At 45.1% G+C, this 22,822-nt stretch overlaps 3 protein-coding genes across 3 annotated transcripts; 2 read left to right on the top strand and 1 right to left on the bottom strand.

The window, feature by feature from the left end:
* Positions 1-1,109: 1,109 nt before the first annotated feature.
* Positions 1,110-3,289, bottom strand: LOC109468799 (tripartite motif-containing protein 2-like). The gene has a single exon (XM_019767137.1). It carries the CDS (start codon positions 3,287-3,289, stop codon positions 1,433-1,435), a length of 1,857 nt encoding a protein of 618 aa, XP_019622696.1. The 3' UTR covers positions 1,110-1,432.
* Positions 3,290-6,141: 2,852 nt separating this feature from the next.
* On the top strand, positions 6,142-21,922 carry LOC109468801 (transmembrane protein 232-like). Its single transcript, XM_019767140.1, has 15 exons — positions 6,142-6,236; positions 12,095-12,266; positions 12,776-12,887; positions 13,433-13,538; positions 14,116-14,273; positions 14,737-14,836; positions 15,383-15,543; positions 17,096-17,208; positions 17,363-17,446; positions 17,860-18,057; positions 18,529-19,249; positions 19,767-19,894; positions 20,394-20,506; positions 20,975-21,156; positions 21,692-21,922. The coding sequence occupies exons 2-15, from the start codon at positions 12,130-12,132 to the stop codon at positions 21,920-21,922; spliced, it is 2,544 nt and encodes an 847-aa protein (XP_019622699.1). The 5' UTR covers positions 6,142-6,236; positions 12,095-12,129.
* Positions 6,466-10,161, top strand: LOC109468800. The gene is made up of 2 exons (XM_019767138.1): positions 6,466-6,489; positions 6,661-10,161. Exon 2 carries the CDS (start codon positions 6,674-6,676, stop codon positions 8,174-8,176), a length of 1,503 nt encoding a protein of 500 aa, XP_019622697.1. The 5' UTR covers positions 6,466-6,489; positions 6,661-6,673; the 3' UTR covers positions 8,177-10,161.
* Positions 21,923-22,822: the final 900 nt, after the last annotated feature.

Raw genomic sequence — 22,822 nt, forward strand, 5'->3', positions numbered from 1 at the left:
GGTATATATAGGAAAACAATGGACATCTCATACCCCTTAGAGCAGGGCTCGAAATTCACTTTGCGAATAGGTGCACCGGTGCAGCCAACCTAAAGAATTAGGTGCACAAAATTTTTTGGGGTGCACCATATAACACAAAAACTAATTACAGATCTTACTGCTCCTCTTCTGAGCTTGAATCCGAAATGGGATTTTATACAACAAAGATTTTATCATTTTTCTGACACTTGTATGCCAAGAATATCCTGCATACTGTTATACATTTGATATGTACAAAAATACCTACAAAATATTTTGGTGCACCCACAGAAAAAATTGGGTGCACAGCTCCAATTTTGGGTGCACTAAGGTGCACATGCACCCAGTATTTTGAGCCCTGCTTTATAGTAACCAATACCCCATTTGACCCATGTTATATTAAGATATCCTTTGGCCATGCATGGATACGCATTAGGGTATTATGAATGTTAGCTTTGTTTATAACCCTTTAGAGTAACCAATGTTCTATTTTGACCATGTCATATAAGATATACTTTGCAATTAGGGCATTATGAAGCTTAGTTTTATTGGCTTTTTTTGCTCAGTGTCCTTTGTGCATTTGCAAACATGATGTATAACAGAAGGCATGCTCTTTTTATTGATTAAATCAACATTTATATTTCTCTGCAAGTTGGCATACAATGTTCGGACTTTCTTGATTTCTCATATATGTGTACAGCGTCTATGTTATAATCCCAAGCCCCAAGCTAGCCAAATACTGAGTAAAGAAGCATATCATATTATATGCATGCACTGAGCTACTTGTAAGCCTTACTCTCTGTCTCAGTAGTACGCCCAAATAACCCCAAATGGGGCAACGTTAGGGGGAAGCAATGTAACAATATAATATAAAAGCTTTGTACACATTCTCTTTCTCTATTCCAGAATAAATTGTCCACACAATGGTGTAAGATACTATTGGCTTGTGTGAATACTAATTTCGAACTTTGTGCTACTGCAACAACAACTATATTGCACACTACATATTTATAGCAATACAACTGTTTGCAGATTTTCAGTGACATTCAAAAGAGAAGTGTACATCGTCAAACTAACATAGAATGCACCCTCGTTTTGTCCATACATTTTGTGCTGGTGACCCTGTACAAGTGTTGCTTTGTGAGAAGTGTGGACATTATGGCATAGTTAAAGATATTAATAAACGTTCCACCACCAGCAGTGACTTGTTATTGGATTTTATCTCTAAGCAGATTCTGTTGGGCAAAGGAAGTCTATATTGGCTGCCTGTATCAGGCCATTGGCCTCCTGTAAAAGCTGACAGCCCCACGTATCTGCTTGGAGATTAATTGGATTCTGAACGCCAAAGAAGACCATTGGTTTTGGCGAAGACTTGCAGGTTTTTTCCAGTCATTTGTTGACAACTTCTTGAATCCTAGGCCTGATCATGTTCTATCAGGAACACGCACTTCTTCCCATCATCCGTCACGGCGATTTTCCCGTCGTCCACCGCGGCGACGCAGTTGGGGAACTCCAGTCCGTCTGACCTTGACGCGAGAACCCGCGCGAAGTTCCCGGACGCATCGAACATCTGCACCCGCCCGTTTCTCTCGTCCGCCACGATGATGTTCCCCCGGGAGTCCACGCACACCCCTCCCGGGTGGTTGAGCTGACCCCCTCGCTCTCCGGGCGACCCAAACGTGAATCGGACGTGACCTTCAGGATCGAAGACCTTGACGCAGCTGTACCACCAGTCCGCCATGACGACGTCACCGTTCGGCGCCACGGCGATGGAGTCCAAGCAGATGGGGGGAGGGGCGTTGTGCTCCAGGTTGCATCCGAAGGTGCTCATTTGTCGCTCTCCGTCACGTGACATGATGACGACGGTGCGCAGATCTGTGTCCAAGATGGCGATGTTTCCGGTTCCGGTGTGACACGACACTCCGTGGGGTCGGCGCAGCCCCGACCCGAGCTGGAACAGATGCCTTCCCTGGTCGCTCAATACCTTGATGATCTTCTTATCCCTTCCAGAGTTACAGGGAACGGTGCACTGAAGATAGATCCTCCCAGACCTGGAGTCCACCGCAAGCCTTCCTGGGCTGACTTTTCCGCGGTCGTTCAGGTGGACGTTTCGGACGAAACGGCCGTTTTGGTCGAACACTTGGATCAGCTGCTTGGCCCAATCAGAGACGAGGATCTTCTTGTCGGCGGTAACGGCCAGTCCGGACGGTTCCTCCAGGGCGCCGTTTCCACATTCCGCGCCCCCTACTCGAACCACCCGGCTTGAGGCAACTCTGTTGGTAGGGGTCTTGGGGAAAAGTATGTGCTGGCCGCCCATTCTGAGCTGTCCGGAGTCCCTGTAAGACTTAGTCTTTCCTCTAACTCGTCTGTCCGGAAGGCTGGTGACTTGAACCTCGCCTAGCTCAGTAGGCCACACCTCTAGCGGGGTGAAGCTGATTTTCGGAGTTTCGATGGTCGCCGAAGCTTGCTTGATTTCATCTGCGTTCTGCCGCAGAGTCGTTAGCACTTCTACCCCTCGGAGTACTTCGTCCAAGTTGCCCTCGTCTGTTGTAGCTTGGACTTTGTCCAGCATAGTCGAGACGTCTATGATGGCCAGCCTCATCCGTTCGTGCTCCTCGAGGAAGAGGGTTTGGGATTCCTCTGTCAGTGTCGCCGTTTTGTCGAGTAGTTGTCGTTCTTTCTGTCGTATTATGTCGCACCACGATTGTGCGCAGCTCCTGATTTCCACCTCAATTTTCCCCTTCGCCGCCATGATCTTTCTCCCCTCCTCCTCTGTCTTTTCCAGTTGCGTTTTCATGCTGTCTACCTGCTCGGCCACCGCCTGTCGGAGGGAGTGCATCTCTTCGCGTTTTGCTGCGAGCAGCTCTTTAAACTTGGTGACTCTGTGCCCGTTGTGACTCTCCACTATACACTCGTCACAGATGGGGTGTTTGCAGTTTTCGCAGAACCACCGCTTCTTCTCTTCCTCGTGTACGGCGCATTTTTCTTCTCCATTCGGAGCCCCCTTCTTCTTCTTCTTGCTCAGCTCTTCTTTGATGCTTGCGAGCCAGAAGTTGTCGGGGAGCCCGTCGATTCCGCTGTGGGAGGGCAGGAAGACCGTCCGGCGGCAGTTGGGGCAGGGGAAGCTGGAGCGCCGGGCGGCGTACTGGGCCAGACAGTCCCGACAGAAGGTGTGAAGGCACGAGAGGGCCTTCGGGTTCGTAAAGGAGTCCAGGCAGATGCCGCATCTCAGAAACTCAGGGCCCAGAGAGATCCTTCTGTTCTCTTCCATGGCTTTGCTGGAACATTCGACACCTGGGATGAAGGGATTAAACAAAGTCAGGACGTCGTTATGACGGCGATGGTGAAATTGTCGTGATGTGTTTATATATCATTAAGAGTCAGCCATTCACTAATTCACCCATTCATTCATCCATTCATTTGTTCATTCATCCATTCATTCACCCACGGTCACTCACTCACAAATTTAGGGAAACACTTTATCAAAGGTATTAAGCATATACAGCTCTTTGATAGAAATTATGATCAGGGTAATAAAATGTTAATTAGATTGGACCGTCGTGTTCAAACATTGTTGGTTACTTTTAAACCGTCCCTTTTAAGATGGACTAGCCCTTGGCATCTTGTCTTCGTAACACAACAGTCCCTTGTTCCCACATTCAGAAAGTTGCAAGCGATTTTCAGGTTCAGTGAGTTTTCAATAATGCATGGCTGACGCTCTGTGAATACACGCACGAGAATGATCTCCAAGCAGATCCTAGGGTGGCAAAAGACGGTATCCATTGGCCAGAGAGGGTCCAATACGTCGCCCAAGGGTGGACCCTCTCTAGCCAATGGATACTGCCTGGCCAATTTGATACTGTCTTTTGCCACCCTAGGATCTGCTTGGAGATTAGCACGACATGGCCACCATGTTTACAGTTCTAGCTAGTTCCGGTATTTTGTAATGTATGTATTTTGTAACTAATCTCCAAGCAGATGTTGGGTGGTATAAATCGTAACGTTTTTTTTAGCCATGCCCTTTCCTCAGTATGTCACACAAAATTAATTTCAGCCATGCAGAAAAACGTAACGATGTAGCCGCCTCAAACATCTGCTTGGAGATTTTTTGTAACCGCCGCACGTCTGAACATACCAACCGTCTGGGGTGACGTCAGAGGCACTATGAATTTGAACTTGAAGATATGTAGTTTAACCAGTATAACCGCCCTAAGGCGTGGCAGGCAGTTAAAAAATATCTAGATAATGTTGCATTAGCCTCTACTAGACTTCGGTAGGCGGCTGGAAAGAGTAGAAATCGACCAACTTAGAGATAGCATGCCAGGGGAGTTGGTCTGCTGGAGAGAATAGTTTGCCCTGGTTTGCCGCATTCTATCTCTCTATTTGGCCGATTTCTACTCTTTCCAGCCGCCTACCGAAGCCTGGTAGAGGCTAATGTTGCATCACATTGTGCTTCACACTGAAACACGCACAACACACACACTGCAATCTATAGAACATGGCAGTATTTTAAACACAGAACAATACTTTAAACGCTTGGGGGAGGGGAAGTCAGTACTTAATAATAGGCTTATCATTATTCAAAGCATGCATAGTTTTGCGTTTCTTACTTGGTAAACTGAATTTTCTTCCCCACATCTACGTGTACATTGGCCTTGTCATAATGATCTAACAAAAACCAAGCCCAGCAAGATTACAAGATTTAAAGTAGAGGCAAGAGTGCGAGAAAATATGGGAGGGAAGATCGTAACCATTTACATGGCTGACCTGTCTTTGTGACATCCATTCATTAGTTACGACATGTATATCTTGCCTCCCAATATCTGTTCCCTATCCCATATGTGCTCAACGTCTATATATCTTAAGTTCTGAAGTCGTAGAAGAAAACAACACTAATTATTTGGCATAGTAAACCGTCTATATATGTTTGGGGCCGACTAAAAGCTAGCCCTCTAAGTCACAATTAACGATTCAGACGGTTACTAATTACTGATCAGCCCTGACCCCAAGACTGGGTAAAATAGTATATACTCACCTGTCAATCCACTCAGGTGACCCGAAGACAGCCCCGGACCAAAACGTCGACTTTTCGAGTCCAAACTTTGTTCAACAACACACGTTTATGCTATGTGTGCTGAGACAACGTTTACAACATTGTCAGTCTGGTGAATTTTGAAAACCGGAACTGCATGTCGAGTCTTTTGGATCGTTCTAACCGTCACGGATGTCGCGGACAATAGGACAACATGATTAAGAGTGACCTCATTCATGGACGCGACCATTCTTCAGGGACAAAGGAGGGAGGGACTAAAAATGTCATCCATAGTGCTCCCGTAAACGACAACTGTTCTGAAGTCAATCTACTTTATAATGTACTACTTATTAGCGGAGGCAGGTTAACATTTCTGTAGAGTTTATCATTGGAATGAACTGGAAAAAGCAAGGTTTACTGTGTCTCTCCCCGTGATCTGTAAGTGGACGCGCCCGGTTCCCAGGTAAGCCTGTACCTTACCGGTTTACCGCCTCAGGCAGGTACCTGTCTGGTGATCACTGAAGCGGGAAAAATGTTCTGCGGAAGGTGGGGAAGGGGGTAATATTGAATGAATGAATCAAGGAAATTGATGGAAAAAAACTTAGTTGTATGCACCTTTTTAAAGGCATCTAGTCCAGTTTTTATGGCTTGGAAACCCGATTTTTCAAAGCCAATATTCTAGTCATTTATCGCTACATACTGAGCTAACTACACACTATCCCAATATATATTGACCCTCATGGAGCAAAAATTCCCAAAATTCTGACGGAAAATGGTTACTGTAAGGGCACTGGGCTGATTTTTAGGGTAACGTTACCACCCAGAAAAGAAAGGGCTCATCTTGGGGCTTGTTTCTGCAGTTTTAAAAGCCCAAAGTATGAAATACTGACTCAAATGTGCTAATGTGAAGCAGCCTTATTCACAAGATTTCCAGTTTTGCTGCCCTGAAATCGCTTTATAGTGACCTATGACCAAAAACACGACAGGGCTGGGGAAATATACCGCATCTCGCTAGGTGTCGCTGTCCAACGTGCGGTCACGAGAGTTCGTTGACCTTTGCCCCTAGTCACCATAGTTGCCCAAACAACATATGGCGGCCTCCGGCTGAGTTTAGGCAGAATTTCCGGAAGTTTTCTCACATTTTGACCTAAGCTACAACGACTTAACGGGTGATATCAACATAAGGTGAATATGATGTGTGTTGTGGACAAATTTTGTAGTTCATATTACTAGAAAAACGTGTAAAGTTGCGTCTGAAAACTGTCGAAAATCAATCCAGCTAGTCTTTCAGCTAGTCAAATAACGTTATACGTCGCTACCCTCCGAAATACAATGGCGTTTTCCCTAGAAATCGCAAGGTGGCAGTTCTTCACAGAAACAAACAACATCCGGGCACTAACCCACGTGACCTCCTCTTTCCCTTCACTGCCTTCGGCTAGGTAAGTGGATTTTGTAGTTCTCGCTTGGTGGTGTGTTTTTTTCACATTTTAGCGATCTTTCCTGTTTCCTTTTGGATCAGGAAGGTTCCGGAGGTCCCACTGTCTCTGTGGGTCCTTGTTTTTGGTGTGTTTAGAGTCTGATTATTCCATTTTTTGCTGTTTTGTTTACAGCATTTTTTCAGTTATGGAGCCCGCCACTACGTCACGTGGGGATTTTGCTCCCTCGGCAACGTACGTGCAGGCAGGGATGAGAACTGATACTCAACTGTCAGGTGCGTTTACTCCGTTGCCTCACCTTGGTTTTGCACCCGTGCCAACGGGAACTGCAAGCAGTACTGGTACTTATCGTGCCATGTTCTCCGCCACCTCGGTGCCGGGACATGTTGGAGCACGCCCAGTTGCCACTTCGGTGCCGACTGCGGGAGGTACTGCGGGCTTTCAGCCCAATTTCCCTTTGCCCACTAGTGGTCATTGGGATGTTTTCTCAGAGTTCAACCGTCTTATGACGGATATGAGATCTGTTTTGGACCAGCAGTCCTCGCTCAGAGGCCATCTGAATCAAGGCACTACTCGTGCAATGGTTCATCGTGAGGATGAGGAGTCTGAGGACTCAGAGGTTGACGTTCGGGCCCCGAGACGTCGGTGGCGTTCGACTTCTGCCTCACGTGTTAGGTCCAGGTCCCCTATCAGGGACGTGACATCCGTTTCTACGGATCCAGAGCTGGTCGATGCTATCGACCTGCATCCTTCTGAATCTGAGGCTCTTTCAGAGTCAGAACATGCTCCCTCAGAACACCCTCCTCCGGAAGGGTTAACAGAGCACACTAGCACAGAGCACTCTGAGGTCCACTCGGATGTAGCAGTGCAGCCTGTACAAGACAGGCCTTCCTTCCTGACCTCACTTCAACCACGAGTTAAGGGACTTGTTGTTTCCCCTGGGATCGTGGATTGGTTTAAGGAACAAAGACTTCTCCCCTGGCAGGAGAAGGTTTTTGAGGATACAGAGAAGGCCTATCACCTGGATGCCTCTCAGGCGGCAGCGGTCTCTGCCCCCAAGTTGCACAATGCCTTGGGTGAAAGGTGGAAGACGGTGAAACAGACGGTACAGGCGGTGAAACAGGATAATGCTTTGAGGGCTATCCAGGGTCATGCCCTCGAAGCTATACAGCCGGTCTTGCAGGTGATGGACCTGCTGCAGCCTCTGCTCTCGCACGAGGATGAGTCTGTCCGTGACCAGGCTAAGGTCATTGCTGATCACTTGAACATTGCTGGTCAGCTGAATGCAGGAGTGTGCTCTCACATTACCTACTTCAGGCGCCGTCAGGTGCATGATTGGGTCGAGGATAAGTTCAAGTGCTTGGTCAACGACAAGATCAGCACTAAACATCAGGCTGGGGATGACCGCCTGACTGTACCCACTTGTGAGTGGTTGTTGGGGGATGACATTCTACAGAAAGTAGAAGAGATCGATAAGGCTGGTAAGACAGTGGAAAAGGTCTACAAGGACCCTAAGCCGTCTACAAGGCGGGTGGTCTACAGTAGCCCTTTGGCCGCAGTTGACTCTTCTCAACCCAAGATGAGTTTTGGGAGAGGACGTGGGAAGCAGTCCTTCCATAACCGTCAGCAGTCGGCTAAGGGCAAGTCATACCGTAAAGGAAATCAGTCCTTTCGGCAGGCAAAAAAGTAGTCAACCCCCCACTTCGTCTCGAGCCAGGGTCGCCCTCTGGGATGGATCTTCTTCCAGTTGCTGGGAGAATTCAGCATTTCCTTTCTCATTGGGAAACCATCTGCTCAGATCCATGGGTTCTGAGCACTGTGAGCAAAGGTCTGAGGGTCCATCTCACAGGGCGACCCCATCAACTTGTCCCTCCAGAAGAGGTGACAGGGTTAAATCTAGAGGCCGAAAACCTCATGGCAGCAGAGGTTTTGTCGCTGAAACAAAAAGGGGTGATCTTGGAAGTGTCTCCTGTGGAAGGACAATTCCTATCACGCCTTTTTCTGGTCCCAAAGAAAGACGGGACCTGGCGTCCAGTAGTCAATCTAAAGCCTCTCAATCAATATGTGGTCGCAGACCACTTCAAGATGGAAGGGATGAAGGAGGTCCAGTCGCTTTTACAGCCAAACGACTGGATGGCCACCTTGGATATCAAGGATGCCTATTTCCACATTCCCCTACACCAGTCCATGAAGAAACTCCTGCGGTTTCGCTTCAAGGGCAGGATTTGGGAATTCCAGTCCATGCCGTTCGGACTGAATTGCGCGCCGAGGGTCTTCACAAAGGTGATGAAGCCCATCGTTGCGGTAATTCGATCTCAAGGGATTCGGATTGTGATATATCTCGACGATATGTTGATTTTGGGGTCATCCCAATCTCAATGTCAGCAGAATCTCCAGTTCGCAATAGACCTTCTATCACGGCTGGGATTTCTGATCAATTGGGAGAAGTCCCAGTTGATCCCGACACAGAAGCTGATCTTCTTGGGTCTGGAAATAGATTCTCATCTCATGACGTTGCTTCTCCCTCGGGAGAAGGTGACAAAGATTGTCAGGAGCTGCACCTCCTTGCAGAGGTTGCAGCATGTGTCCCTCCGGCAGATTGCCGAAGTGGTGGGTCAAATGAATGCAGCGTCAGCAGCAGTCTTGCCTGCTCCGCTTTACTTCAGGAATTTGCAGAGTTGTCTAAACAACGCTCTGAAACAGAATCGTCCATGGGAGACCAAAGTGGTGTTGTCCCCTCAAGCTCGTGCAGAGTTAGCGGCCTGGGCAGCTTGTTTGCCTCAGTGGAACGGTCGGGCCATTCTGTTGAGTCCAGTGGTTCTAACCATCACCACAGATGCATCTCTCCAAGGTTGGGGAGCAGTCTGCAACGGGCGCAGGACAGGGGGTCGCTGGTCTCCTCAGGAGAGACAGAGACACATAAACGAGCTGGAGTTGATGGCTGCTTTCTTCGGCCTGAAGTGTTTCGCATCCGACCTGAGCGATTCCCACATTCGACTCAGGTTGGACAACACAACGGCAATCTCATACATCAACCGACAAGGAGGATGCCACTCCTTGCCTCTCAGCCAAACTGCCGTTTCTCTATGGAAATGGGCTCTAGCGAGGGGTTTGATGTTATCAGCAGAACATCTGCCGGGTCGGGTCAACCTGGAAGCCGACACGGCATCCAGAGTGTTTCACGATCACACAGAGTGGAAGCTCCATCCACTTCTCTTTCACGAAGCATGTCAGATGCTTCATTTCCACCCAGAAGTGGACTTGTTTGCCTCGAGGCTCAACCATCAGCTTCCACTTTATTGTGCATGGCATCCCGACCCAGAAGCATGGAGGATCGATGCCTTCCTCTGCTCTTGGGGCAAAATGCGGGTGTACGCATTCCCACCTGTTTGTCTACTCACAAGAGTCCTGAACAAAATTCGGTCAGATCAGGCAGTAGCCTTGGTCATAGCACCTTTTTGGCCCTCTCAGCCATGGTTTCCACTGCTCCGAGAGTTAGCCATTCGGGATCCGCTGTTCTTCCCTGTGGAGAAGAACGTCCTGTGTCTTCCCGGGTTAGAAGAGGTGCATCCTCTTTGGAAAATTCTCAAGCTGACCGCTTGGCTTGTGTCAGGCAAGCATTGATAACTTCGGGTTTGTCATCTGAAGCGGCAGCAGTGGCTTCCGCGGCTCAGCGAAAAAGTACCCAAAAGCAATATCAGTCAGTTTGGAAACGTTTTTCCAGTTGGTGCAGGACTAAGTCCTTAAATCCCCTCAGTACTACGGTTCCTGAGGTTATTGACTACCTCTTGTACCTTTATCAAGAGGGTATGTCTTATAAGACCATTAATGTCCATCGCTCTGCGATTTCCTCAACTCGTCAGACTTCAGATGGTGTCCAGATTGGGCAACACTGGATGGTTGTTAATTTTATGCGGGGTGTGTTTAATATGCGCCCCCCTAGACCTAGGTACCTAGTTACCTGGGATGTTAGTAAAGTCCTCAGATTCCTGCAGACTTGGGAGCCTCTAGAGTCTCTTACTTTGAGGCAGATTACTCTGAAGACTTTATCATTGATGGCTTTGTCATCTGCTGATAGATGTGGGACGTTGGCGTCCTTGTCTATTGATCTTATGAGCGTGTCTGACGTTAAGGTTTGTTTTTGTTCCAGTTGAGTTAACAAAATCTGATAGGCCTGCTCGGCCTTACAGAGAGATTGTGTTTCATGCTTACCCAGATCACAGCAGTATCTGTGTGGTAAGACATATTAAGGAGTACCTTAGGAGAAGTCAGTCTCCTGTTAGGTCTAAGAAGTTTTTTCTTATCTTTTAAGAATCAGAAACCTGTTGTTTCTGCAACTTTAGCCAGATGGTTGAAGTTGGTTATGGAGCTTTCTGGTATTGATACCAGTGTTTTTAAAGCTCATTCCCATCGTGGTGCCGCTGCGTCTGCAGCTTTGCGAAAGGGTTTGTCTCTGAATGAGTTGTTGCGTTTGGCAGACTGGGCCTCGGCCAGAACCTTCCAAACCTTTTATTTCCGACCAGAGATCGAGTCGGATTTAGGTAGGGCACTCATCTCTACCTTGAGTGCCTCAACCTTGCCCGAAAGGACTACAGTGTAGTAGTTCTGCCCTTTAATGTATCCGGCACTTCAGCTGTCAAAATGGGGGATCAGTCATCCTTCAGCAGCACCTGTATGACGGAGGTGAAAGACGTGACTCCAGGATGATCATTCATCTCTCCCCTTGGGATCTGGTGAGTCTCGTTTTTCTATTGTTATACTACCCTCATCTCGCGGCTTTGAAGTCGCCATTGTATTTCGGAGGGTAGCGACGTATAATTGAGAGTTATCATACCTACCTGGTCAGATAACTACAGTTATACTAGCTACCCGAAGAAATACAATGTCCCACCCTTTCTCTGACCCGGCCCAGGCTCGATGAGGTTCCCCTTGCCTCGGCTTGGTTCCGGGAAAGAGGAGGTCACGTGGGTTAGTGCCCGGATGTTGTTTGTTTCTGTGAAGAACTGCCACCTTGCGATTTCTAGGGAAAACGCCATTGTATTTCTTCGGGTAGCTAGTATAACTGTAGTTATCTGACCAGGTAGGTATGATAACTCTCAATTATATAAAAATGGCGGTCTAAATATTATGATAAATTCATTAGACATTTCCACAACATATGCGACTTTTATGTTTATTTACGATATTCTTATCTAATATTCTTGCCAAGAAAAGCTACTGAGAGAAGTTGAGTAGCGTCTTTTTGTAATGTTTATTTTATACTATAACAAAAAGACTGACGAAAAGTAGTGGATACTACTTGAAACATCCGAAAGTTTTCAGCTGCATATGAGTTACGATTTCCTTGTGTATCTCATTACCTGAATGTCTAACCTTCATCATAACTGTCTTGCGATGTTGCAATGTTGAGTTGCATGAGGTCGTGTGGCAGAGCAATGGCTCAGAACCAAGAGGTCCTGGGTTCGAATCCTGCCATGTCACCAAGCTTATGCGCTTGGGAAAGGCACTTGACATGACTTTCACTTCACTTAGGTGTTATTAAGCATGCAAGAATGAACATCATCATGGGCATTAAAAGAAAAACCAAAATTGATGTTCTATGCAGGTTTTTTTCTACAAGAGAAAGAGAGATTCTGCAGTACCATGCCGATCCACAAGGTGCCGGTTGTGCACAAGTTTGGGATTATTTCCCACTCTCAGCGTCTGGAGCTGCAGGAAAGGCTGCTGAGGCAGGGTCTGGATCAGACGGTCAGCACACATCGCATGCAGACTGTTACCAGGTATGTTTCTATGCTTTATTTGCTCTTCATCATCACACAAGCAGTATGTACCATTTCTACAGTCTACGTCTACGGCCCAATTTAGACTGAGAATGGCATGCCATTCTGAAGCCCTTCGAAACCCCTTGCCACTGGAAATGGTTTGTCTTTAGACACGGGTGGAAGCATAGTGGGCCACCTGTGGCGTGGGATATTTTGGGTCAAAAAATCGTATAGAATAGTCACATATTTTGTCTTGCAACACACGTTCATATTTTTACTGTTTGCTAGCCATATTTTCCTGCATTGAGATGTAAGTACTTGCCCAACAAAGAAGGAGACAGAGGACTCATGTACAGGGACCATTGCCGAGCTTGAACCCGGCTTTCTTCCTCATTTTGCCGGTAGTAGCCAGCCTGGTATCTATCCCTGCATGCTATTGCCCTGTGGTGACTCCTAAAACGTAGGGATGGATTTCAGGCTATAAAATGTAGAAAAAATTACCTACAGTCGTTGCCTCTGTGTTCCAGAAACCCTCTGGAAGTGACAGAAGGTTTCATAAACCAGTACAACGATACCACAGACTACAAGGAGAAGGAGAGACTAGATGACAAGGCCAGGAAAATGATGCTCAGGATCAGGGTAAATAAAGATAATTGTATGCTTATTTGTGGCCTAAAGGAATAAGCAATTCAAGTTTATTTCAAGTTTATTTATTTCACCAGGGCATACCTCAGATCAGTTGATCTGATTTTCAGGTATCCCTGGGCACACATTAAAAATAACATTACAAAAGTTCAATGCAACAATATACAACAAATGTTATAAACATTTACATATTATACAAAATAGTCACAGTATTCAATATAGGCACATTTCATCTGCGGTCATCTACAGTCCGTTTTTAAATGCTGACGTTGCTGTCAGTTGCCGCTGGTCAGCAGCAAGACTGTTCCACAGTACAGGCCCTTGATACTGCAGGCTGCCTTTGAAGGATTCCACATGTGCTTTGGGAGTGTCCAGCATGTGAGGGTCGAAGCTGTAGAGCTGTTTCGTAGCAGTGCGAGTACAAACTCTCAGCAATCCACTGCTTCTGTGAAGTTACACTATGCAAACTTAGTAGTACATCAGTGTAAGTTTGACTGTACTTTTGTCATGTTGATAAAGTTTGATGTCTCTGCCCACAGAGAAGAACAGGACTAAAGGATGGAGGGGTAGGGGACCATGTCAACCTTCCCATGGCCTGGTCTGAACTCGCCATGTTAGCACAGTGTAAGGGGAAAGTACAGGAAGGTGGGTAGTCCTTCCAATACATAGTTGTAACAATAGTATGTATGTCTCATACGTACAATTGTTTTATGCTTGGAACTGCATTGTTACAGTAACATCTAGCTTCAGTGCACATTGAACCATGTGACACCATCTAGGTATCAGTGCACAGTAAACCAGTCATTATACATACAAATGTGTTTGAGTGAGAATAAACAGAGCAGTAATTTGTTAAGCTAGACCATTTGGATGTAAACATCATGCATTTGCTCAGCAAATGTTATCTTTCTAGGATAAAGGGATTTTCTGTTACACAACAATTTTTATCTCTTACCTTGCTGACGTTTCACTTCAATTTCTATCAGACACCTTCCTCAGAGCTTCTGACTGGAGTTTTGCTTCTCGCCGCTATATATAGCTGGTGAACACAATCCCAAACATGGCAAACAATCACAAAAGTCTGAAATGTACAAATGTAAGCATGGTAAGAGGCAATACTGGTTATGTGAAAGAAAAACCCATATCCTATGCATTATCAACCTGATGAAACTATTTTCAGGTTATCATTCTAGTTTCTATAATTAATGTTTATACCTTCCAGAATGTCTGGAAGTCCTGATCACATCGTTGGACCAGGCACCACTGTCCGCCCACCACATCCCCAGCCTGTTCTTCCTGGCAGAGACCACCCTGTACTGGCTACGGACCGACGCAGTCAACCAGCCCTTCCTCCGAACTGCAGAGCTCAAACTACTGAAGGTGCAGTACATATTCCAATAATAGTATAATATCCCTGTCCTTGGTGCTGAAAAACACATACAAAGTTATTCTGTAATCCCTGTCCTTGGTGCTGAATGATACATACTCTATAGTTCCTGTTCTTTGTGCTGAATATCACAGTCAGTGTGTGTGTTTGCACGTGTGTGTGTGTGCGTGTGTGTGTGTGTGTGTGTGTGTGTGTGTGTCCACTGATTAATTGATGATGACGGATTGGGCAAAATTTTGTCTGTTATGGTCAGCAGAATTATTCTGCAATCCCTGTCCTTAGTGCTGAATGATAATACTTATAGTTCCAGGGACGTATTCTTTGTACTGAAAAACACACACTGAATCATTATTCATATTACTCTACCATCCCTGTCCTTGGTGCTGAATGATATAAAGGAGGTTATGATTCAATGTTTGTCATGTCATATAAATATGTTGACTTGTGTTTCTGTAGATGGGTCAGCTGACGTTCACACGACTGTTGTACCACCAGCTGGTCGGTCATCTGGAGGGTCAGGCAGAGTTCAAGAACAGACTGGTCACTTATCTGGACGGTATGTCACTCACTCACTGAGTGGACGGTACTATTTGTCTTTATTATTTCTCTCTCACACATACGAACACACATTGGTAGAGAAGGGCACAGAAGTGCTTTCCTTGAACTACGGGAGTTTGTCACAAAAGTAATTTCTCACATCTATGAACAATAAACAATGCTACTGACTGTAAGTACAATACATTTATGCATTACATTAGTAAACAGTGTGTAAGTTGTTGGGAAAGTTATCTGTATGATAAATGCAGGTTTACATGTATGAATTTCATGTGTATTTTGTCTCTGATGCTATCACAAGGGAGCAAACCATTTGAGTTCAAAGGTATGTTTTATCTAAACTCAGATTTAATAAAGCCAACAATATTTGTTCTGCTAAAGTCCTACATGTATGTATGATACATTAGTTATTTTTAAGCAGGCGCTGTACTATTTGCTTTTTTGACCTGCAGATACAGATCTGATACAGTGTGTTCTGCTGACATGCTTGTAGATGGAGTTAGCTGGTGGCTGCCTTGGTTTTGACAGAAAATGTGCTTTTCTGTAGGTTTCTCGGAGTGTCAGGAGGCGTACAGTCCGTACCCCGGGGCTCACCTGGCGCTCAGGTTCATCTCCGAGGTCGGCAGGATCGTCATCGGACGTCAGGCTGTGGACCCGGGGGAACTGAAGGAGGGGGACAAGGGACCCACACCTGATGCTAGACACAAGGTCAGTCTGCTTACTTCAAACAACACTCAAGTCCAAATAAATTCGAGGGGATTCATTCCTCAGCTAACAGACATCATGCACATGTAGTCGTCCCTCAGTAAGACATCTGGAGCCACATAGTTCCAGTTCAGAACTTTTATTCAGCCTGTTACATCCCATTTAGAACACTTGAAGAAGCCACACAGGCGAAACCGGTCGTGTGACAGGCTGAATAAAGTTCTAAACGGGAACTATGCAGCTCCAGGTGTCTTACTGAGGGATGACTGTGTGTGCAAAATGTCGGTTAGCTGTCACTCCTACAACATGATCTCGACGACCTGGAACAGTGGACTGCGAACAGTTACATGAAATTACATCCAAAGAAATGCAAGGCCATGCATGTGTACTTTACAAAACCCCCCCCTCCTCTCCCAGTCTTATACATTGACGGCCATGCACTTCAAGAAGTCTCTGTAGCCAAGCTGTTAGGGGTCATGGTGCAATCTGACCTCAAATGGAACACGCACGTCAACCACATCACCAGTCAAAGCAGCAGACGTCTCTTCCTCCTAAGACACCTGAAAAGGTTCAGACTACCAGTGTCTGACCTGGTGACTGTGTACGTAAGCTACGTACGTCCCCTGTGTGAATACGCCTGCCCTGTCTGGGGCCCCGGACTGACTTCCACCCAGATAGCCCAGATAGAGAACATCCAGCGCCGGGCATGTCGTATCATACTTGGCAAAGACTACTCCCGGTACTCGGATGCATGCAGTCTCCTAGGTCTACCTTCACTCCAGCAAAGACGTCAACACCTGATCCTGAAGTTCGGACGCGGTCTGATGGAGTCCCCGACATTCAGACAGTGGCTGCCTCCTACTCGAGGAGAGACCAGCGGTAGAGACACTAGATCTAGCTACAAACTGAACACTGTCACTGCCAGAACTGAGAGATTTAAAAACAGTGCAATACCGCATATCGTGCGACTACTGAATGGGGACTGAGATTGCCATTTTATTGTCCAAAGACTTTTAATGCAACCTGTACATGTGCGCAAATCTGATATTTTAAACGAATTAGCTTTTAACGTATTTTATATTAATAATAATGACGGATAATGATTTTAATGTGTGATAACTTTTTATTAATCAACCAATGATAAATATGTAATTGTCAGAGCAATTCAGGTCCCAATTACACGGGACCTGCCATTCTGTACAAATGAATATGTGACAAATAAACCATTATTATTATAATGAATCCCCTCGAACTCACATTGTACACTCAAGTCCGAATAGTAAGGCCTAGGAAAAAAATGTTGTGTTTCCTGTTTCCCGACCAACCCAAGAAAAACCTGCCAACCGTTACTGAGCCTTTTTTGGGATCCCTGCACAACCCTAATTTTTTCAGGACTGAAACAAAAAACACATTTTTTTTCCTAGGCCTCAGTGACAGACAGTGACAGACAGTCACTGAAACATTAGCTGAATAAAACACTAAGTCTTGGTTGCATAAAAAGAGTCTTTTTAATTTTATACATTTAATATTGATCAGTCTTGTTGTTCCCCCACAGACCCCCCAGCCTCGTACCCTGACCCGGGAGCAAACCTTCATGTCCACAGCTCCAACCTCAGGCGGGGTGCACGATGTCAGTCCCACACTGTGGCACGCACTGGACGTCTGGAGGTGGGTTCACTCTTATTTTAGGCCATGTTGATTTGATTATATGGATGACATCCGCGCGCATGACTGTTTGGCCATTTCAAAAAAAAAGTTTTCAACAACACTGTAAATCATTCAAAACTTGCCTTTGGAACATTCTTCAACCCTTCTGTTTCAGGTGTGTAAACAACAACAGTCAAGGGCTGAAGCAAGCTCTCCACGGATTGGCTGAGTGTGGCATGGGGCTGGCCAATGAGAGTTGGTGAGTCCAGTAGACTTTACATTCAATTTGGTGGCCAAGTACTGTGATCGTAACTGTGAATTTTAACAACTTGTGCATAGGAGTCAATATACATACCACAATTGTTTAAAAGGCACTTTTATTTTTCAAATACAAGATTTCAAATAAAAGACAGTCAAGATTTCAAATAAAAGACATCCCCAGATTATACAGATGTTGTATTATATTATATAATGATATATGAATGAATGAATGAATAGATGGATGGATATCAAATTTATATACCATATACATACTTCCTAGTATGCCTTTTGTTTAAAAAATCTAAATTTTTATTGCTGATGAAAGTTTGTGCTTCATTGTTTTCATTTTTGGATGAATGGATGGATATCAAATTTATACACCATATTATGATATGCCTTCTTTTTCTCCAGGCTAGATGGCGTCTGCGCGGTGAATATCGTAGCAGAGGCAGCGATACAGAACGTGCGCGCTCTGCGGAGCCTGCAGGACCTGGGCCGAGGGCTGGACCCGAACGTTGCGCCCGCGGCGCCCACACCCGAGGACTTCCACAGCTTCGAGCTGGACCTGTCCGAACCTGCCGACAGCCTGAAGAGTGAACCACATCTTATGTAAGGAAAATCATCATGTTGTTGTGAGATTTTAATGGATGTTCATGACTCTTTTCCACCAGCCCTCCTTACCTTCCATAGCCCTGGTTTGCAACCAGCATCCTCACACAGGTGATGTATGTCTACTAGGTTGTGCAAGGTCTGCCTACACTAGCATGCCCATTAAGTCAGAAATTTATCTTCAATATTTTCCTTACATCTTCTGGAAGGAACATCACAATCCACTTAATCTTCCATGGCCCTTCGCAATTTATTAGTATCATGCAGGCCAGTGCCACATCGTAGGTTGTCTAAGTAGATGACTCTGGGTCTCCCCCTTACTTCTTTTTCCCTTTGCAGTAGGCTCCCAAAGAACCAGATGGAATGCGGGAATCCCACAAAGGAAATGCTATGTATATAGGATTTGCTTTGAAAATGGTACCTTTCTAGTTAGTAAATTAAATATAATTCATTCATTCAATCCATTCTTAGGGAAGACATCACAGGAGAAGACACGGAGCCAGAACTGCTCGGAGTCGGGACAAGCAGGCGGAGACGTCGGCGGTCCAGGAGGGGCTACGAGTCGGGAACGGACGTGAGCGCTACGTCTGTCAACAAGTCTGTGTCTGTCACAGCGGTCGCAAGCACACCGCCTGACAGACATGTCATGTCGTTTACGTCGGAGAGCGGGCCTCAATCCCGTTTGTCGCACATCAGCGCGGGAAGCGAGCCCGTCACTGAGCCAGAAATCAGCAGCAGGGACAGTTTAGACTCTGCAGGGGGGATCATGAGGCATCCTGGGATTGAAGCACTGAAGCATGATGGGATTGACACCACGGACAGTGACCTTGAGCCAGGAGAGGACAGCGAAATTGAACCGACGGAAGACAACGTCCTTCAGGACAGCTCAGGCGACAAAAATGGCTCACCCGAAGACTTAGACATGAAAATCACAGAAATGGACTTGAACAGAGCTACCCAGAGTGCACCTGGAGGCATGCTGCCTTTGAAAAAGCCAATCAGAAAGAGCCTCCACTCACATGACATGCACCGACCAATGGGAAGCCAGCACATGGCCAGCCAATCAGAAGGGCCGACACAGGAGTCGGCAGAAGTGATACCGGACACAGCGCATCATGCAGAAATGGGCTCTGAGTTTCCTGAGGGGCGCGGCACACCAGCCAGCGAGAGACTCACCTTTGCAAATCTTCCTGTAAATTACTAACAACAATTATTTTTTTGTTTATAATTTTTTTCTATGGTCCTTATTGTTTCCTGGCTATATCAGTTTTGTTGTTACGCATGTGCATCACTAATTTTGTTTGTAGTGCCATGATCTTCTTTTGTTATTCTGAAAACAAATTAAAAGAAAGAAGATAAAAAACCAAACAATTCCTTTTTTCACAATCTAACAATTTCACAATTAAACTGCAAGATAAAATAATCATAGATGAAGAAAAGTTTTGAGAGAAATACAGATACATAAGTGGAATTAACTTAAAGTATGTAAAAACTTAAGAAAACTTATAATTCTATTAACTACAAATCAATTCTCTTGGCTCTTAAAATTGTTCTTTAAAAAATACAGAAATTTGAGAACATTCAGAAAAAATGGCAAATTTAGGGCCCCCTCCGTTAATGATTTTGTTATTGTTTTGTACATACTATTAACAGATTTTCTGTATTGTTTATCTGTGATAAAATTTCTCTGATTTGCCTGTAAACTGTAGCTCCCTGAGGTACCAGGTATTGCAGGCTGGCGGTGGGAAGTGGCGTATGTCTTCACAGAAGCCCTGGGTTATGTCGCTCTACACGGTATCACCTCGCAAATCCAGAAACTGGCACTCGTTGGAATCAAGTAAGTTATCTTTTGAAGTAGCTTTTGGTCATCGCAGAAGAAATGGCATCGTGTGGTGTAATAGTCAGAGCATTTAGCACCACAAAACAAGGCTCATGAGAACCACTCAAATGTTTTGGGTTACTGTACAGCCAGTGAGGACAGATGTTTGTTAGACTTGAAAAGTTTAATGTTATACCCATATGGGAATCTATCACGTTGTAGCTTATTCCATAATGATGTTGTTGTAGGAAAGAAACTTTCAGTGTGGAACTTCCTCCTAAAAGGTGATGAATAGAGGAAGAAAGGGTGATTTGCTTCAGTGGAAGTGGCAAGACGTGTCCTTGCTGAGAATGTTCGAAGTGGGGGCACTTTAGCGAGTGAAGTTCCACGGAGCATTTACCATGGAAATAGCAATATAACGCCAGGCTTGCAACATTGTGCCTGTGTGAGAGTGGCTGTTGAAACATTTTTGACTTAGATCTAGACTGGACTGACTGATTTGTTTTTGACCCCTCAGGAACCCATCAGAGTTGTTTCCCCCAGACTACAACAGTGCGTGTACAGAGAGCGCAGGGCTGTTAGATCTGGCAGAGTTCAACCCTCAGTATGAAGTAGAGGAGGAGGCTGTGGGTAAGACTTCAGTTTTCACCTCTTTGTATTGACTGGATCATTTAGTAAGGAAGGACTAGCAACGTCTCTTGTTCTTTGGATTGTATAATGTTCGTTGGAACACATACTAAGTCATTATACATGTTCTTTGGAATGTTTGCACATGTTCTTTGGAACACTAAGTCATGTAATTTAGGTGTTCTTTGGAAAACCATGTCTTGTACATGTTCTTTGGAAGGTGTGCACATGTTTTTTGGAACACGTACTAGTCTAGTACATGTTCTTTGGAACAATACCTCTTTTTGGAACACTGTAATTTCATGTCCAATGTTGTTGTTCTTTGGGATTTGTGCACAATCATGTGCAAACACAATTTTCATGGAACACATGTTTTGTAAATATCCTTTAAAACAACTTTTGTTTAGTCATACATTATGTGATACAGCTGTTAGGTTTGTCTTACAACATATATTTATTTCATGTGAACAGAACTGCCTGACTGGATGTGGAGAGTGCGTTACGGTGCAGTTCAGTCTCTGGTCAAAGTGGGGCGCTGCTGCCAGGCGGACAAGACCAAGGAGGGCCTGCGTACAGCGGTGTGGGGCATGCTGGTCCGGGTCCAGTCTCAGGAACAGGACGTCAGGGTCATGGAGGCCTTCAAAGTTGGGCAGGTCAGGTCATAGGTCATTCCAGGTCATAAGTCATGGAGGCCTTAAAAGTCAGGCAGGTCATGTCAGGTCATAGGTCATGGAGGCCTTCAAAGAAGGTCAGGTCATAGGTCACAGGGGCCTTCAAAGTTGGTCAGGTCATAGGTCATGGAGGCATTAAAGTTGATCATGTCAGGTCATAGGTCATGGAGGCCTTAAAAAGTCAGGCAGGTCAGGTCATAGGTCATGGAGGCCTTAAAAAGTCAGGCAGGTCAGAGGTCATTATGGAGGTGTTTATGACCTGCTCAGGCACTAGACATGTCAAAATCAGCAGGTTTATAAATACTAACTATAAACAATGGTTTTGAGATCTCTCCAGTGTCACTGACAAAAGGTAGTAGGTACTACCTAAAACGTCTAACTGTTTCCAAAATCATATCCAGTTGCTTGAGTAACTGTTTTTTTTGCATATCTTATTACCTTCACCAATGTATAAATTGATAAAGAAATAAATGAATAAGTTTCCTATCTCTAACCTCCCTGTTTTTCACTCCTTCAGGTGGAGGCAGAAGTAGAGACGAGTCAGCACAATGAGAGTGTCCCGCGATCCTCCACCATCTTTGCCAAGATGGCCGCCAGTCTGGCAGAGATCTACCTCCCCCCGCTGCCTGCAGTAACCCCCCGGACCGCCAGGGGGCCGCTGACGGCCAGGTCCCACCCCCCACGGTCACGCAGTGTCCCTGTAACCCCCTCCCCCGGAAAACATCCTGTCAGGACATCATTAAGGTAACAGCATCACTTTCACTTTATTTATTTTACCTGTCTAGTAATTACAATTTCGGCTTGCTTTTCAGGTAATCCTGAATATACTAAAAAGTACACACTACATAAAAAAATTACACATGTAGTATTGTAACTTGTAACCAGTTAACATGTTATCTTTATTTCAGGTCTTGTATTTATAGTAGATTTCTTATTTCATGTTTGTCTCCACGTCTGTACATGTGGGTTATCTAATACATGTACCAGTTAACACTGCCTTCAGTTGATAACCTGTGTCTTGACCTGTTGTCAATGTCAATAAATAAAGAAAGAAAGAAAGAAAGAAAGAAAAAAATTAATCAATATAAAATCCAGAACATCAACTAGATCAAGTACTCTTCCTAATGATCTGTTTAAAAGTCCTGCGACTAAGGAGTTATTGCTGTAGCGGAAGAGTGTTCCAGAGGTAAGGTCCATAGTACTGTAGACTGTTTGCTGTTGACGAAGTATGCAGTATGACATGTTACACTCACAATCTAAAATGTGCATCAAAATTAGATCTAGAAGTTAAGTAGAACATTACAAAAATGAATACTAGTAAGCATGACAGCTTTCTGTCAGAATTTTGTACAGCCTGAAGTTGAGGCAAAGTCTAATACACACTATGCAGCAAACAAAACTACTTATTGAATATAAAACTTACACATTATTCAAAACTGTATGTTACACTGTTAACACCATTACCATAACATTATCATGTAGTCTTTTATGATCAGCCCTTACATGAAAGCCATGTGACTTGTATGCCAGATTCTGTGACTATGTGTGTAGAAATAATAAGTCTCTAAATGCTGTAGTCTTGGGTCTTCATTGTGGGTCACTGCATAAATTGGCTGAAGCTATGAACCCGGGTCTTCCTCGTGGGTCA

Source organism: Branchiostoma belcheri, unplaced genomic scaffold (assembly GCF_001625305.1).
Source record: "Branchiostoma belcheri isolate BF01 breed outbred unplaced genomic scaffold, Haploidv18h27 scaffold2, whole genome shotgun sequence".
Lineage (NCBI taxonomy): Eukaryota > Metazoa > Chordata > Leptocardii > Amphioxiformes > Branchiostomatidae > Branchiostoma > Branchiostoma belcheri.